The sequence below is a fragment of the Rhinolophus sinicus genome, chromosome 2, assembly GCF_057876585.1.
Source record: "Rhinolophus sinicus isolate RSI-liver-muscle chromosome 2, RSI-T2T, whole genome shotgun sequence".
In the NCBI taxonomy this organism is placed as follows: Eukaryota; Metazoa; Chordata; class Mammalia; order Chiroptera; family Rhinolophidae; genus Rhinolophus; species Rhinolophus sinicus.
This window is the reverse complement of record NC_142502.1, coordinates 523,476-541,802: the sequence shown is the minus strand read 5'-3', so window position 1 is coordinate 541,802 and position 18,327 is coordinate 523,476. Positions and strand designations below refer to the sequence as shown.

The 18,327-nt window shown below is 41.3% G+C and overlaps 2 protein-coding genes across 30 annotated transcripts in view; one reads left to right on the top strand and one right to left on the bottom strand.

Annotated features, from left to right (window-relative positions):
- Nucleotides 1-996: 996 nt before the first annotated feature.
- On the bottom strand, nucleotides 997-15,192 carry DYNLT2 (dynein light chain Tctex-type 2). Of its 2 annotated transcripts, XM_019712643.3 has the most exons (4): nucleotides 14,984-15,192; nucleotides 5,854-6,060; nucleotides 3,376-3,534; nucleotides 997-1,317 (listed from the first exon to the last, which is right to left on the bottom strand). In XM_019712643.3, exons 1-4 carry the CDS (start codon nucleotides 15,089-15,091, stop codon nucleotides 1,207-1,209), a joined length of 585 nt encoding a protein of 194 aa, XP_019568202.1. In that variant the 5' UTR covers nucleotides 15,092-15,192; the 3' UTR covers nucleotides 997-1,206. The 2 variants fall into 2 exon arrangements, with proteins under 2 accessions (XP_019568202.1, XP_019568201.1); XM_019712642.3 differs by lacking the exon at nucleotides 3,376-3,534 and having other exon boundaries at nucleotides 14,984-15,189.
- Nucleotides 15,193-15,252: 60 nt separating this feature from the next.
- The window catches only part of ERMARD (ER membrane associated RNA degradation), a 42,471-nt gene continuing 39,396 nt past the window's right edge, over nucleotides 15,253-18,327 (top strand). For 16 of the 28 annotated variants that reach the window (XR_016019940.1, XR_002135925.3, XR_016019939.1 and 13 more), the window contains exons 1-2: nucleotides 15,319-16,284; nucleotides 18,088-18,256. Coding sequence is in view for 15 of the 28 variants with exons in the window: in XM_019712629.3 (XP_019568188.3) it covers nucleotides 16,252-16,284; nucleotides 18,088-18,256 (202 nt within the window). In the remaining 13 variants the exon portion in view is untranslated. The other 12 variants (XM_074333886.2, XM_074333882.2, XM_074333881.2 and 9 more) reach the window with 8 other exon arrangements.

Below are 18,327 nucleotides of genomic sequence, written 5' to 3'. Positions count from 1 at the left end.
ACACCAGAGAGCACTTCTACACACCTGGACGGTACCGCCTGCCACACACCCATGCTGTGTGATTCAGCTGATTTCCTGAGCTACAAGCCTGCACAGCCTGTCACCCTACCGAACACTGTGGCCAGCTGTAATGTGTCATGCCACAACATTACGACGGCCATGTGTCACTGTGTGATAGGAATCTTTCAGTTCCATCATAACCTTATGGAACCACCATCATATATACATCCCGTCACTGACTAAAACGGAGTCATACGGCACATGACCACGTAACTATGAAAATCGCCTGGATTGTCACACACAGTATTGGTTGCCTCCCCCAAACCCGCCCCCCACTTCCTTGAAGAGCTCCAATTTATAGCTGTACCCACTCTTTTCACACAGCTGTGCACTTCAGGGAAGTCAGGCTCCAATCCCAACCCCAGGGACTGAATTATGACCAGTCTAGTCACGGGGACATGATTCAATTATATCCAGTTAAACAAATGTACATAGAGGTCTGCAGGGAGAGGACGAAGACAGAAAGTACTGGATCCTCAATCAAATGCCTGGAAAATACAATTTTCCTCTTTTTAAAAAACAATTGTATTAGGTTTTTTGGTTCTTGCATCTAAAAAGAGCCTGACTCTCAGACTCGGAAACAGAAAGACCACACATTTATCTGCATTTTGATTGGGGACGGAGGTATCAGTTAGGGACATACTAAATACCTTAACATTTTTCTTTCAGACTTGGTAATTCCTTTCAAAAGAATGCATACAATGTATTAACATACCATTCAAAATACATCTGCCTGTAGGAGTTTTCCAAAATCAATCTTAACATTTGCTTAATTTGATACTTTACAAGGTTGTATCATAATTTCCTACAGTAAATTATAATTTCCTTAAGTCTAAGAAGAAGTATAATTTTCTCATATTATAATCTACTAAAGCATTCATATTTTCATATATATGGATTAATATGTTTAATAGTTTTAATAAATATGATAACTAGTAAGATAAAGATCCAGCTTTTATTTGTTGTTAAAAAATACAAGCTTCAATTGAAATAAAAATATAGCTAATCAAAACTACTGTGCAGTTCACAAATCTATGAATTTCAAGCATTTTTTAAAAGTTGAGAAGCAAACATTCCAGTGGAAGCCCATCGAGTCCACTGGATGACGACGGCTCATGTGCAGGCAAACCTCAGCACACGGACAGCCTATTCACAGTACAGAGCAAACACCAAGGCCAAGGCCACGTACGTTTCCGTTTCATGTTGAGCTGCAACCCAGCTGTCCCATGTAACATCCCAGATCCACCGGCTGGCAATCTATGAGAAACGTTTAAAAGAGCAACTTCAGATTGAACATGCTAAGAATTTTTAAATCTGCATAAGTTTGATTCTTTCAAAGATGCATCAGTACCTTAGAAAGCTGTATTTAAAAAGGACTTTGTCCAATTTTCCCTTTCCTGAAAAGCCTTTATGATGCTGCTACATCTGGCTTCTCTTTTACGGCACCAGGAGTTATCTACCAAGCCTACATTCCAGTGTCTGGGAAGGACTGGAGGCCCCTCTGCAACTTGGGTCTTGTCATTCTGCACACAGTGGCGCTCTGCTGGGTTACAGTCCTTCACAGGGAACCACTCTGCCCACTTTCAAAGGTTTCCAGCTGGAACTTTGTTAGGACTTTGTCTTGAAATGAAGAAATGGCTGTTAGGCTGTTAGAGAAAGTCCTGAGTCCTGTGCCTCGCTTACGAAGCCATACGTGATCTGACTACAGTCTATCTTTCTGTGGTGCATCTAAAATGGCCACACGCCACTCGTGGTCTCTCCCATCAAGAGGCTGAATCTATTTTCCATCCCTTGAATATTAGCTGGCACTGGGACTTGCTTCAAGCAAAAGAATGTGACACTGTGTGACTTCCAAGCCAGGCCTCTTCTGCTCTCCCCTTCTTGGTGTGCTGTGAGGAGACCCCCATGCGAGGAAGCCCATCGAGTCCACTGGATGGCGATGGCTCATGTGCAGGCAAACCCAAGTACCCCAGCCAATGGCCAGCACCGACTGTCAAATATGTGAGCGAGGCCGTCTTGGACCTCTAGGCTCAGCCGAGTCACCAAACGGCCAAGAGCACATCAGTGGGTCCAGCAGAAAAAGCAAATGGTGGGTCCAGGCCGCGCTGCCCCACAGAATGACAAGCAAACTGTTTTCAGCCGCTAAACTCTTGGGTGGCCGCAGTGCAGAATATTCTCGATGCACATCATACCACACTCCGCTGCCTCAATACCCTCCCACCCCCCTGGACATCACCAGCACGCCAGGTCCGTCCCTGCCTCCACACCTGTGCACTCCGTGTTTTCTCTATTTGGGAGTTCTTGTCCCTGATCTTTGGCACAGCTGGTTTCTTCTTGTCATTCAGACATCAGAGGGCCTCCCTGTCTCCAGGGAGGAGTAATCCCATTTAGTGACACTGTCCCTCTATCACATCATCCTGCCTTAATTTTCTCTAGAGAAGCAGCATGATCACCATCGAAAAGCTGCCCATTACTCCCGTGTGTATGTAGTACGTGGTGGTAATTCTCTTCTCCTGGGAGCCCCTCTGTCTTGCCATGTGGCCAGCAACTCTCTGCCCACCCCGTCCTCCTGTCCACCCTTCCATGTGCACGTCCCTCCTCCCTGAAGCCTCTGAGACTGTGCCCAAGTCCGCATACGCACTCTTAACTCACTAGAAACTTACACAGCCTCGTGGTATTGCAGTTTTACTTGTAATGGATAACAATAATCTTTATTGAGGGCTCTGTGCTGGAAACTACGTTAAGGATTTTAACACCGACGACTTCACTGAGCCCTCACAACTCCAGCAAGAAGGTTTTACCGTCCCCATTTTACAGATGCAAAATGAGGCCCAGGCACAGTAGTGAGTGCTGCTGCCAGGACTGACAACTGGGCCAATCGGATGCCAAACCCAGGCTGTTACACCATCCACAGTATTTTGTTTTCAACTCTTAAACTGTGTTGCTTTATTTCCTTGACCAGAGTAAACACTCTTTGAGACTCATGGTCCACGTCTTAGAATTCTCTGTAATTTCCTCAGTACCTACCACCCATTAGTGACTAAAATAAATTTACTGGTTAATTATTAAATGCCATTAAATTATCAAAACTGGTATGCTCAAGAAACAGGCTATCTATACAATTTAATAAATTATTACTAGAAAAATGTCATTTCTAGGTTAGTACATATGTTTAACAAAATTACCCTTTCATTCTAGAGGTACCACAGGGTCTTGAAACACCGTGGAGACATCACAATAAATGCTAAGTCCTTAGAGAGGCAAGACCTTACAGTTCTAATCGACAGAAAGATGCTGAATCAGTGCAGTACTTACGTTTATTGCCTGACCAGTCTTTTGAATAAATAATACTTTTATAATGAACTTATAACGGTAGTACCCAAATTCTTTGACCGCTAACAATATGCGGTCTGCTAATTCAAGTGACAAATGAGAGAAGACTTTATCATCATATTTGACATCTTTCAGAATTTCCTTAAAAAATTAAGAAAAATATTTTAATTTTCAAAACAAATATTTTCTAAATAAAAATTCAAGTAAAAAGCATGTCTAAATACATATAACTTTTTTTAAAAATACACATATTCCTAACCAAATACTATTAAATGAATGTTACGCTTACCAATTTATTTCAATAACAATTTTGAAGAAAATTTATTTTGGTTTTTAGATTATGTTCAACTACTCTTTGTTACCAACTCTTAAGCTATAAGTTTCCCTTTTATAGATTACTTTATCAACCGGTTATTAGGTAGACACAATGGGAATTTTAAAAGAAAGCTTCTGAGAATCCTTAGGTAGAAGAAATCAATCTTTTTAAAACATATGTATTCGCTAAGATTCTGATGTGGGTTTCCCTGAAGCCAGGGTTCCGCGGGCCCAGGGCATGCATTCTGTGGTTCCTCTCCTCAGCCTCCTTGAATCAAAGCTTCTTTCTACACTATCCCTATGGCTTCCCACTGGACTGCTTTCTTCTGTGGCCTCCAGGAGAATGCCAAGGAAATCAAAAGTTTCTCCTCATGGCTGTTAATGAGGTAATGGACACATGGGGGGAGTTAGATGTGGACGCACAGCACTACATTGTCCTACAAATCACAGCAGACCTGGACCACCTAGTGAGCAGACAGCTCATGCCTTTGGTCAATTGACGTGGACGCATGATCAATTAACCAATGTCTGGGCTCTAGTGACAGTAAATGGACTCCTACCAGTTATTTTACAGGCAAGTAAAACCAAAGGAATTGCCATCTTTGGGTTTTGGTTCCCTTCTAGAATGTTTCTAAAACTGGGCCTAGAAGCATTTATTCCCCTCAGGCATTTGGCTGTGGCTTTATCTTTTGGATACTTAGCAATAGCCATTCTTTTCTGAATCTGCCTAACATATCAGGCTTTATCTACCTAAGGGCTCTTTTTAAATAAATGATGAGAACTTCCTAGAGGGAGACACCCGGAAGCTCCATCCATATACACCATTTCTGTGTCGAGAGCTCTGTTCAGGGTTCCCTGAACCCTTGGGGAAACCTCCAGCCTCTGCATGATGCTTAGCCATCCACCTCCATGTCCAATAAGCTGCTCCAGGCTCCATCATGCCCAGTGAAACTCTATGTAAATACAATGTGAAATCGTACTACAGTCAATACATTTGAACTCAGTCTGTGCGGTTGGACTGAGGGAGACACAGCAAAACACAGCAAAATGCATCCTCTCACATCAGGCTGGGTGGGGCACCATAAAAGGAATCTGTTGTCAGAAATCAGCTCGGTGCCTTGTGCCCAGAACTAAAGGCCAAAGATGAAAAGGGGATTCAGAAAACGTGGTCCCTCAAACAAACTTTCCATAATAAAATGAAAATCACAATTTGGTCTTTATCAGAAAGGATGGTGAAGGGAATTCTTTCCCTATGAACAATGCAGACTTCCCAAAACTAGTATACTAGATACCAAAACTAGTATAAATAATATTGGTGTTAATATTAGTATTGCAGCATTCGTTTTTAAATTGAACAAACTTTTTAAAACTAGCCTGGAAACATGTGCCTGAGTTTCAACCAACTGTCTTAAGTGAACTTTACATTCCACTCTGTTTAAAGAAGAAAACCACCTATGTCTAGACTGGGAATTGCCTATTCGTAGCTGTTTTAGCATAGTCAGGAACCAATTTTCACACATACATACATAGTCAGTATGTTCGTTTTTATTCATTCCTCCAATTGTGGGAGAAACATGAAACCTGAGGGATAAATAATATATGGACAATTAAGAGCTGAATGAGAAGCTGGCCAGGTGGCTCAGGTGGTTGGAGCTCCATGCTCCTAACGCCGAAGGCTGCCAGTTCAATTCCCACATGGGCCAGTGGGCTCTCAACCACAAGGTTGCCAGTTCGATTCGACTACCCTCTGCAAGGGATGGTGGGCTCTGCCCCCTGCAACTAGCAATGGCAACTGGACCTGGAGCTGAGCTGCGCCCTCCACAACTAAGACTGAAAGGACAACATCTTGACTTGGGAAAAAGTCCTGGAAGTACACACTGTTCCCCAATAAAAAAGTCCTGTTCCCCTTCCCCAATAAAAAAATCTTAAAAAAAAAAAAAAAAAAAGCTGAATGAAATAAGATTCCCTTTAATTCAGCTTATAGCATCAATATGAAGATTAAGTATGACTATAAAGTACTTTCACATTTTCTGAGGTAAATGCAATAAAAAATCAACCAGGGTAATTACACTGCCATAAATCTGCATATAGATTATCAAACCCCCGAAGTTAAAATATTGCTATCATACATATCTACCAACCTACCTTTAGTATCTGCTGGACTTTAGTTTGTACTGAATAAGCTTGGAATTTTTTTAGTGGCTCCATTCTGTATGAATTTGCAAACCGTAATTTCGCTAGGGCATTCTTCCATTCTTTCCCTATATCAGTAACCGACTCATCAAATGGAGGCTCTACATACTGAACATCATGAAACGATTCCTTCAGCCTTTCTCTTAAAATCTGTGTATACTGAAAGACAGACATGAGAAGACATGACTTTTTAAATTGCAAAATGACATTTCAGATCTCAGAACCCTGGCACAACAGGACTGGGATAACACAAAACTTGGAGGTCCAATACAAGACACTTCTATGACAATGCAGTTAGTGAATCCTGGACTCACTGCCCAGCCCTTGCTATCAATTTGGTAAAAGAAGAAAAAAGAACAGCTGGCTAGCTAGAATCTATTTGCTATGTAGAAACACAAATACACAAATTTGCATGCATATATTTAGACTGGCCATGAAAGATGCAAAAGAACTAGAAACAAGTGTGGCCTCCAGACGGCAACTGAGTGGTTAGGAGACAGGTGTGTAAGGAAAATCTCTCATGTTAAGGTTACAAAAATAATATTCTTCATTATTTTACTTTTATCTTCTAATAAATAATACAACATTCAGGTAAGACATTCCTAAGTCTTAAGTTGAAAAGATAACAAAAGTGTATTGATTTGGCATATACATCATTCGATGCTTTTGACAGTCAACATTTGCTGTGTGACATTCAGCAGTCTTGAAGGAAATATTTAGTTAGTACCTCGCATGGTCCAGAGCAATGCTCCAGGTGCTGGATGACAGTGGTGAGCTTCATTATAGTAACCAGAAATCAATTGTTCTACCTGTATTAACTTATAATCAAGGGCTGCAGTCATGGAGTTACCATTCTACATAGCAGGCGCCGAGACAACAATGTACATAGGAAAATGAATAAACTCATTGCTATCAAAATAAGATCACATGACTTGATAGAAACTGATTGCGAGGGACCAATTTAGAATGAACGATCAGAGAAAGCCCCTTAGAAGTAAGGTTTGGAAGGAATTCTAAAAGGACCAGGAAATAGAAGGGGCAAAGAGCTCAAAGCAAGAATTCAATGTGTTCTAAAATCAGACGTGAGTTCCGCGTGTCTGAAATATTTTATCGTAAATGGATATTAAGCTTTTATCAAATGCTTTTACTGCATCTATTGAGATACTCAAATGATTTTTATCCTTCATTTTGTTAAGGTGGTATATCCAAATGATGGATTTAGGATGCTGAACCATCCTTGCATCCCTGGAATAAATCCTACTTGATCATGATGTATGATTTTTCTAAAGATGAATTGTTGAATTTAGTTTACTAATATTTTTTGAGGATTTTTTCATCTACAATCACCAGACATAGCAGCCTGTAATTCTCTCTTCTTGTGGTGTCCTTGTCTAGTTTTGGTATCAGGGTCATATTGGCCTCATAAAATGAGTTTGGAAGTGTTCCTTTCTCTTCTGATTTTTGGATAGGTATCAATTCTTCTTTAAATGTTTGGTAGAATTCACCTGTGAAGCCATCTGGTCATGAACTTTTGTTTGTTGGGAGGTTTTTGATTACTATTCAATCTCCCTACCAGTAGTTGGTCTATCAGATAGTTTTTATTTCTTCATGATTCAGTCTTAAAAAGTTGTATGCCTCTAGGAATTTATTCATTTCTTCCAGGTTATCCAAACTATTGGTGTATAATTGTTCACAGTAACCTTTTATGATCCTTTTTATTTCTGTGCTATCAGTTACAATGTCTCTTCTTTCATTTCTGATTTTATTTGAGCCCTCTCTTTTCTTGGTGAGTCTATGTAAATAGTCAATTTTGTGTATCTTTCAAAAGAACAAGTTCTTAGTTTCATTGATCTTTTCTATTATCTTTTTAGTCTATTTCATTTATTTCCACTCAGATCTTTGTTACTTTCTTTCTTCTACTAACTTTGGGCTTCATTTGTTGTTCTTCTTCTAGTTCCCTGTGGTATAAAGTTGGGTTGAGATTTTCTCCTTTCTCACCCTTTTGCCACAACAGTCGGATATATCCAAATGAGTATTTCCATCTGCTGACTGTGGATGGAAACTTCCAGAAAGGAAGTTTAGGAAAGCAGATGTACATTTTTCTACATTTTTGTGTTTTTCAAGAATGAATAACAATGGGAAAATTTTATACATAAAAATAATGTCATTTACATACAAAGCAGCTAAAATTGTTATTAAATGCATGAAATAGTCAAAACATCAACTTTTTGTTTTGTGGATTTCTGACACATTTTGGGGAAAAAAACTTGAAATCAATTAATGCAGTGCAAGAGTTAAAATAGGCATTTATCACTTTGAACTTCCTTCTCAGACTGCTTTTGCTGCATCCCTTAAATTTTGGTATGTTGTATTTCCGTTTTCATTTGTGTCAAGGCATTTTTTAATTTCTTCATTCACCTATTGGTTGTTCACTAGCATGTTCTTTAATCTCTACATATTTATGAAGTTTTGTTTTTTGTAATTGATTTCTAGTTTCATAACAATGTATTATGAAAGGTGCTTTATATTATTTCAATTTTCTTAAATTTATTGAGACTTGTTTTGTGGTTTAATATATGATCCATCCAGGAGACTGTTCCAGGTGCACTTGAATGTGTATTCTACTGTTTGTGGATGGAATGTTCTTTATCTATGTTAAGTCCATCTAATCTAACGTGTCATTAGAGACCAATGTTTCCTTATTGATTATTGATTGTCTGGATGATCTATCCATCAATATAAGTTCAGGTATTGACATTCCCTACAATACAACTATTATTGTATTGCTGACTATTCCTCCCTTTAGGTCTGTTGATACTTGGTTTATATATTTAGATGTGCCTATGTTGGGTGCAGTGTATATATATATATATATATATATATATATATATATATATATATATTTCTTATACATTCTTGGATCTGCTTTAATTTTAAGAATCTTTGCATTTATGTTCATGAGGACTATTGATGTTTTCTTGTTATTAGGTTGGTGCAAAAGTAATTGTGGTTTAAAATAATTGCAAAAACCGCAATTACTTTTGCACCAACCTAATATTACTCCAGGTTTGATAGCAGGGCAATGCTGGCCTCATAGGATGAATTGGGATGAATTCTTTCCTTTTCAATTTTGAGAACACATTTGGTAGAAACTCACCAGAAAAGCCATCTAGCCCTGTTTTCTTGACGGGACAGTTTTAAGCTATTCTTTGATAGGGGCTATATAGGTATCTATTATTTCTATGGTAATTTGTGTCTATATATTAGTTTGCTAGAGCTGTCAAAATACCACACACCAGATGCCTTAAACCACAGAAATTTATTTGCTCACAATCCTGGAGGCTGGAAGTCTAAGATTAAGATGCTAGTAGGATTGGTTTCTCCTGAGGCCCCTCTCTCCCAGTTGGTCACTCTCTGCCTCTTTACATAAAACTTGAGGAAAATCATCTTGCTGTGCATGCTTGGCCCTGGTGTGTCTGTGATTTGAAATCTTCCTAATAGTTAGGGTTATAAATTTCCCTACATATTGCTTTAGCTACATCCTAAAATTTTTGAAATTTTCATTTTCATTCAGTTTAAAAGTTTTATTCTTTTACCAATGGGTTATTTAGAAGTGTGTCATATAGTTATCAATTTGCAGTTTTCCATATATTTTTCTGATAGTGATTTCTAATTTATTACACTGTGACAAGAGCATATACTTTGTATGATCTAAATGTCTGTCATTGGAACTTGGTCTTATGTCCCTAGATGTTGTGTTTTAGCAATGTTTCATACACACTTCTAAAGAACATTTATTCGGCTGTGGTTGCATGGAGTACTGTATAGAAGACCATCAATTCAAGTTGGATTATAGTATTGTTTATGTTTTATATCCTAGCTTTTTCTCTGCTTATTCTGTTAATTATTGTGAGACAGAGATAGACGTGTTGAAATTTACAACTGTAATTATGGGTGTCTACTTCAGCAAGAAATACAAGGTGTGATCAAATGATACAATGTTCAAATTTTTAAAATTTATTATAGTAAAAGACACATTGACATTAATCCCCCTCAAAAGCTTCGAACACACTCATTCCAGAACACACTCATCCCATCGTTCTTGCCACTTTCTGAAGCAGTTCTGGAAATCGTCTTTTGTGAGTGTCTTTAGTTGCGCTGTCATGGCTGCCTCGATGTCCTGAATCAATTCAAAATGTTTACCTTTCATGGTCATTTTGTCTTTGGGGAAGAGCCAGAAGTCACACGGTGCCAGATCCAGTGAATGAGGTGAATGAGGACACACTGTAATGTTTTCAGTTGACAGAAATTACCGTATACTGGAAGCAATGTGTGACATGGAGCATTGTCATGATAAAGGATGAAGTAAAGACACTCACGAAAGAGGACTTCCAGAACTGCTTCAGAAAGTGGCAAGAACAATGGGATAAGTGTGTTCAAAGCAAAGGGGAGTATTTTGAGGAGGATTAATGGCAATGTGTCTTTTACCGTAACAAATTTTTTAAATTTAAACACCATGTCTTTTGATCACACCTCATATATAAACTTTTGATTTCTGTATTTCAAAGCTCTGATTTTACGTGCGTAAACATTTAGGATTGTTATGGCTTTCTGATGAATTGATCTATTAACACTATGAGATGACCCTCTTTTATCTCTCATAATATTAGAAATATAAATACAGGCACTCCAGCTTTCTTTTGATTAGTGTTCACATAGTATATCTTTTCTCATCCTTTTCATTTCTACCTATTTGTGCCTTTAAAGTGTGTTTCTTATAAACAATACATAGTTTCATCTTGCTTTTATAACCAATCCAATAATCTCTGAATTTTAAATGGGATATTTGTAACATTTACATTTAATGTGGTTGACATTATTTTTTTAAATCTTTATTTTTTGTTTCCTATTTGTCCCATCTGTTCTTTATTCCGTGTATGTTTTATGCTTTCTTTTGAATTAAGTATTATTAATGATTCTATTTTATGTCATTTGTTAACCTATGAGCTTTATTCATTTTCTGTGGTGGCTTTAGGGCTTATATAACTGTGTTTCCCCCAAAATAAGACCTAGCTGGACAACCAGCTCCAATGTGTCTTTTGGAGCAAAAATTAATATAAGTCTAGGTATAATATAATATACAATATAATACCGGGTCTTATATTAATTTTTGCTCCAAAAGACGCATAAGAGCTGATTGTCTGGCTAGGTCTTACTTTCGGGGAAACACAGTAGTATATACCTTTAACTTACCACAGTCTACCTTCAAATCATATTATACCACTTCACATATAGCATAAGAGCTTTACAATGGTATACTTCCTCCCCTTCTTCTCCCACTTCTCTGGCCTTTGTGCTATAAACCCAACAATATGCCATTACTTTGGATTTAATCAATGATCTTTAAATAAATTAAAAAATAAGGAAAATCCATACATCTATCAACATATTTACCACTCGTAGTGCTTTCTATTCCTTTGTCTAGATTTACATCTTATATCATATTCCTTTTGTTTGAAGGACATTTCTCATAGGTTTGCTGAATTCTTTTAGATTTCATGTCTGAAAAACTCATTGGTTTGTCTTTGTCTTTGAAAGGTATTTTCACTTGGTGTAGAATTCTAGGCTGGTAGTTTTTTCACCTCTATATATACTTTAAATTATCTTTCAGAAATGTAAAGATGATGCCTCAATCTTCTGGCTTGCATTTTTTCTGATGCGAAGTCTGCTATCATTTCATCTTTGTTCCTCTGTACTTAAAAGCTTTTTTTCTAGTTTTAATTTTTAACCACTGATTTTAAGTAAGTTTATTAAATGCCTCAGCATAATTTTCTTTTGCTTGAAGTTCATTGGGCTTCTTGGATTTATAGTAGGTTTATAGTTTTCATCAAATTTGGAAATTTATTATCCATTAATTCTTCAAATATTTTTTGTCTTTCCCCTCTCCTCTCTTCACTTGGGGACTCAAAATATTTTTTTCCTCCCCTTCTTCCGCCTTTCCCCCGCCCCACTCCGGTTCAACCCATTGTTTCTCAGTCTAGTTGTGTAGGACACAGCTCCCTGGCCCATGCTGGTATTATGAGTTTGTGTAAGTCAAGGGTTTTCTTTTTTTGCTCCTTTGGGGTAATTCTTTTTGTGGCCACAGGTGGTTTCCTTGCCAGATGCACTGCTGTACTATGGAGGAAACGAGGCAAGTCCTCTGCAGACATCTGGAAATATTTGTACAGCTGTCTCCGAATACTGTGCTCTGCAGACTCATGCCACCTTGACTTACCCTGGGTCTCTAATGCTTCTCCACTAAGGAAGACCTCTCCATAAGACGTGGGCTGGGATCCCTCGGTAAGTTAGAGGGAATCTTGGGGTTCACATTTGCCATTTCTTTTCCCTCAGAGATCAATATCCTGTCTTGCCTTTCATCCAACCAATGGAAACGACTGCTTCATACATTTTATATTATTTTCCATAGTTTCTCATAGGAGTTTGTTATTCCATGTTGGCTGCTAGTAGAAGACCTTCATCAAAAACAAATCTCTTATTCCGACTATCTGTCAGACTCCTTTGTTTTAGCCGGGGAAGAGAGGCCTTATTAGCTCCCTAAATTGCTTAAAAACAAAACCGTTATTATTTTTTTAATTTTTAAGAGAATGCTTCTCTCTAGGGTAACTGCCATCTTCCTTCCCCCCACAGCATACTTAAGGGATAAAACTACACTGTATCATTAACAGTGGCTCCCAATTGGAACGATTCCCTTGGGGATAGGGCATGCATGCATGGTTTTAAAATTGCTAACAACTCACATCTCTACCATGTCTTCCTCATAGAAAATGTTGGCCTAATTTAGTATTCTCTTTAAGGAAGAATCTTTGTAATCACTTCTAAAAATTAGGTATAGATTTTAAATATGATCAACATTTTTGCTTCTACTACAATCTGAGTTTAATTATTTAACCCATTGATATGGCATTTCCTTCCATTGAGCCTAATTACAAAACTTGAACAAACTGAGCTTGGTCATGAGATGTCACTACATTAATGTATTTCTAAATGCCACTTGGTAGAATTTATGATTTTCCAATGTATGTACACAAGTGAAACTAATCAAGTTTTCAATTTCTGGCAATCTGATTTAGGTTTTGGGATCATTGGTTGCAAGCAATAGAAACTGACTTCTTGTTAAGCAAAAATGTAATTAACTGGAAAGATATTTCACAGAATGGAAGAGAAGGCTAAAGGACTAGACACACGAGGCACTTCAGTACACTATCCTCATTTGGAATTAATCTCAACCATTTTCTTGCATTATTCCAGGAATAATTACTCTAGTTTTGGTCTCATCTTCACCACAAAGTTAAGAGAAGTGACTGACAGTAGAGGATTAGTGACTCTATCCAGGAGAGGATTAGTTAATTCTACAAAGGAAAATTGAGGTGCTACTACTAGAAAAAAATAGATGCAAGACAGACAAAAATCAAAAGATGCTTCTATTGATTAAATTGTGTGTCCTAATTTCTCCTATGCTCAGGAACATGGGAATTATCAGCTAACCAAACGTTAGAAATGACTCATCAGTGCACTCATTGTCCTCAGGAACATTTATTGAGCATGTGTGGAATCTTTCCTCAGTCTCTTCCCAATTATTTATTGGTTTATTCAAAGTTCTTTCTTCTAGGATCTAGATTTTAAAAACAGCTATGATCGATCACATCCATTTCAAATAAGCAAGAACTGCCTTGGTCCATAATCCCTTCTTCCCAGATTTTTGCTTGCGTACATACCAAGTGCACTTATGCGTCTCCTCCTTCTGAATTCAGGAGTACTCATTTTCCAAGACCACTTCAGATCTTTAGTCGGCAGTAAGTTTATACAAGGCACCTCTGTCTGCCTCCAAGTACAGACATATTTTTTTTACTGCAGGTGACCTATCTGTTACTCAGACTTATTGCCAGGCAATACAACAGTTTCTGGGAGCATGAAATTTAAAGTCCCACAGATTAAAGTTTCTAGCCTTGCTCTTTTTCTTTCCTCTGTAAAACATAAGACACCGAAGCGCTATCATTAGAACCTGAAATGTTGCCGTGACTATTCTGAGGATTCTTTTTGTATGAAATGCTTTAGGATTTTCAAAATTAGTGTTTTGCTTGTGATCTCTTCTTCGTTCTATCAAGTATGGGTCCCATGAAGTAGGTATGAATAAAAACCATTACAAGCAAGTGGAAAAGAACACAGTTTCTAGTCTCAGCTCTATCATTAGTTTTGTATCCTTGGAAAAAAATTTTTTTTTCTGTTAAAGTCTCAGTAAAAAAGATGGAGTCTTGATTACAATAATGGTCCGTCATACAGAAATCCTGGTGTTATACCACCAGTAAAATTGAATGACATTTTCCATTAATTTCAGACAGTAAGTTAATGGACATATTGTAACTTCACTTTTTTCTCGTATATTCTTCAAATACTGAGTGTGCTGCCGTTTTTAAAAACTGAAGACATCTTTGTTCTGCTTGGTGTATCAGACACTTCCCCTGTTTCAATACAGCACATACACTCTCATCTGTGGCTGGTAAAACTGCCTCTGGTTTGTATGATGGCATCTAATATACTAACATTATGTGCATCTGTAGAGCAGTCACGCTCTTAGGCTGCTGTTAGGATATCTGCAAGCTGAGTACGTGCAGAGACCTGAGGACGCTCTCGTGAAAGCTCTTTCTATCGGTTAACGTCCTAGAGCTCCACCGTCCAACCCACACAAATCGCAGCACTCCAGCCCCCAGGGGCCGCGCAGCCCCGCCGAGGCCTCGGAGTCGCGGCGGCAGAAGCCCCGCCTCCCAGCCGAGGACTCGGAGTCGCGGCCGCAGAAGCCCCGCCTCCCAGCCGAGGACTCGGAGACGCGGCGGCAGAAGCCCCGCCTCCCAGCCGAGGCCTCGGAGTCGCGGCGGCAGAAGCCCCGCCTCCCAGCCGAGGCCTCGGAGTCGCGGCGGCAGAAGCCCCGCCTCCCAGCCGAGGACTCGGAGTCGCGGCGGCAGAAGCCCCGCCTCCCAGCCGGGGGGAGGCGCTTGGGGAAGGCGAGCCCCGCCTCCGCACTCACTGCCTCCTTCTCGAACATGCTCGGCCTCCGCTCTTTCCGAGGCGTCACGGCGGGCACCTGCAGGGTCTGGTTCAAGGGCGGGTTCCCGCCTCGGCTCCGCTTCTCCATTCCGCCCTCCTTCCGAGCGGCCGAGCGCCCCGCCTCCCCGAGCCCCCAAACGCCTCCGCCGCTTCCCGCGACAGCGCAAGTCTCGCGCCTGCGCAGCGCCGGCCGTGAGCGTCGCCGGGGCGGGGCGGGGGCGGGGCGAGGCGGGGGCGGGGGCGGGGGCGGGGCGAGGCGCGCGTCCTCCCGCGGTGCGGGCGCCGGGAGCCGGCGGTCATGGAGGTAGAGCGGTCGGGGCGTCCGCCCGGGCGCCCCCTTCCGGCGCTCGGTTCCGGCGGGTGGGCCTCGGCGGGCGCAGGGGGCCCCCCGGACCCCGGCCGTGTGCGCCGCCCTCGCGTGGCCTGGCTGCGTCCCCCGCCCCGGAGGAGCGGCGCGGGCTGGTGGGCCGGCCTGCGACCCGCGTGCGGGTGGGCGCCTGGGCGACCCGCAAACAGCCCCGCCTCCGGTGTCGCGGGGCCCAGTTCCCCAAGTCCCCCAGGTTCCACGCTGAAGTTGGCGGATAAGAGTGTACGAGTTAGCGTGGTGACCGCGCGGGGCGCCCAGGCTCGAGCGCCGGCAAAACCAGGTCGTTGGAACCTGGAGCTGCTCCCGGGCCTGGGCCGGCAGGCGGCGTGCGCGTTCCGCGTGGCGGTTCCGAATGGCCTGCGACCCCTACAGGAAGCGGTGTCTGTGGTACACTGGGCGACATGGCAGTCCTGGGTGGCAACCGCCTCTGCAGCTCACACTTGCACATTAAACTTGCATTCGACCTTTTTAGGCCGTTTTGGTAACAACTAAATTACAGGGGCCTCATTGACTGGCTGTAGATCGGATTCTCCCGGGTTGCCTTGCAGTAAGGATTTTATTTTCCTTTTTCAGACAATTACCAAGTATCTGGCATCCGTTTTAGCAATGTCTGCTGGGTACTGTGTGCTGGATACTTTTCAGGCGTTATCTCCAGTGACCGCAATCCTAGAAGGTCATAATATTTTGCAATTTAACAGTGGAAACTGAGGCTCAGACATAAGCATCTTTTTCAAGGCGAGAGAGAGTCTGAGGATGAATTCAAATTTAAGTCTTTCTGCTCCAAAAAAGAGTTTGCACGGCCCCGTGCTGCTCTAGGCAGGACACCCAAGTACCACAGAATAGTGTGCGTGGGTGAGCACACATGCACACAGCGTGCACACATGCGGCGTCTCTGGCTTCTAGTGCGAAGACAGGTGTGTGTGACGGTCACACAGGATGCAGTACTTAATTGTCATGAGTGACAATTGAAGTACGCAGCATCTAATATTTGTTGACGAGGTTGGATGTATTTTTAATAGTGGGGTAGTATGGTCTTATAAGCTAAACTAAAGCCAACTTCTAGAATTACGTGTCTGTGGGCCGGGGACAAGCTACAGTCATCCCCAAAGCCGGAGGCCGCGGAGCTGTGTTTCAGCTGCGAGCAGGAGGAGCCAGTCACTCCGCTGCCTCTCACTGTTCACTTACTGTGGGCCAGCGGCTGTGCTGCTGCTGGGGGTCCCGGTTGTGCAAGACCTGGTCTCTGTTCCAGAGTCTCAGTTTGCTTGAGGCTGAGGGACAATTATGTTGTTAGGGCATCTACAATTAAAAAAAGATTCCTTACAACTTACGTTGCCATGTCTAGGGCCCGCTTTAGTAGTGGAGTCCATGGACTTTTGTGTAAAAATACCAGTTTTGTCTGCCGCCTGTCACTCTGGAACTACCGTCTTTCCTTGAGTTTGAATGCTTTTTCAAAATGCAGAAACCTTTTTGATGTGAAAGTGACTGAAAGTGACCCTTCAGAATATTACATTTCTGTGTCAGTCAGGAGACAAAACACACTAGTGTTTGAACTAAGAATTTAAAGAGTTGACGAGGTGTCTGAAAGGATAAAAAGCGATCTGTAGTTGCAGGAAACAGTCACAACCTGTAGGACTGAGGGAACGAAGGGCAGTGGGTGGAATTTTAAAAGTTAGACAGTTAGAGGAGGGTCCGTCATAGCTGAAACCGATCTCTGAGGAGGGGAGGTGCTGCCCGGCCACCTGGATGTGGCCTTTGAAAGGCAGGCACTGGACACGTGGTGGTGTGTCCCTGGTGGGGCCGGTGGCAAAGCTGGGCTGACACGTATTGGGAGCACTGCAGACTGCATTCAGTGGCTGCAGTGGGAGGCAGTGCTCCAAGGAGCGGAAGGTGGACAGGAAGTCACCTGGCTGCAGGCAGCCGGAGCGAGTCCCCTCGTCCCCTGCCTCTTGCCCTGTCCCTCTCCAGTGCCCTGACTGGCTGAGCAAGGTGTGGTCTGCAGAGTCACAGAGAACCGCTGAATGTTTCACACAGGTGTCTTGGGCAGTACCGTAACTGCTGGGGCTGGTGAGGAGTGGCTGACAAGCAGCGGGGGAGGGGAACTTAAAGTGGCCTGCTGCCCAATTAGGGACTGGCCAGGTCTTAGGGATCGGCCAGCTTTAGAGCACTGACATGGGTTAACGTGACACATCAGGGAAAGACCCTAGATCAGCTTTAGACCTAGATTATGACTTCGCAGGTTTATAAGATGATCTTAGCGTGATGTGGGGATAATTAGGGGGATTTGGATTTTATTTAATCTTTCATGGAAAAGCAGTGTGGTTTGCTGCTTTTTCCGTTTTAGTTCATTATGCTTGATTTTTTGCTTTCCAACTCCCCATTAAAAAATTGCTTATTTTGATAACTTTGGGATGGTAAAGGAATGCTAAAGGAATAATGAACTATTCATAAAAACACAGAGCTTCTGTAATCTTACATCTTAACAAATATTATGGTTAAGAAAATTATTTTAAATCTTTAAACATTTATTTGAAAACCATTTACATAAATTGTCTTTAATATTTAATCACAGTGTTAATCATGATACCCACAAAGTGTATTAACAGTGATATACCTGAGTATATTCTGTACTTAGAATTTTCTTGTGAGTTAAATGTATAATTAATACTTCTCTGTTTTTACCTCTTGTTAAACAGTATCTTTTATGTTTTCTATTTCAGATATTATTGGAGGATCCTATTACCACATGTCTTTCTCCTTCCGTGTATGATATGATATGTAAACTCGGGTTTGAAGTCAGAGAAGGTCGTGACATCAATAGTATTGTAACTCAGAATGGTGAAGTGTGCTGGACGGCTATCACAGACTGTGTGATTTACACACAATCAGGTTTGCACTCACTCTGTGCCCTAAACATCTTGTCAGTACTGTTCCACTAAAATGTCTTGACCTGCCAAGTT

Bases quoted from the DNA above. Each gene is read 5' to 3' on its own strand.
- DYNLT2 (XM_019712643.3), bottom strand. From the start codon at position 15,091: ATGGAGAAGCGGAGCCGAGGCGGGAACCCGCCCTTGAACCAGACCCTG. The intron at 6,061-14,983 runs GTGAGTGCGGAG...TCTGTCTTTCAG, and splicing joins GCATGTTCGAGAAGGAGGCA to TATACACAGATTTTAAGAGA. The intron at 3,535-5,853 runs GTAGGTTGGTAG...TAATTTTTTAAG, and splicing joins AAGTCCAGCAGATACTAAAG to GAAATTCTGAAAGATGTCAA.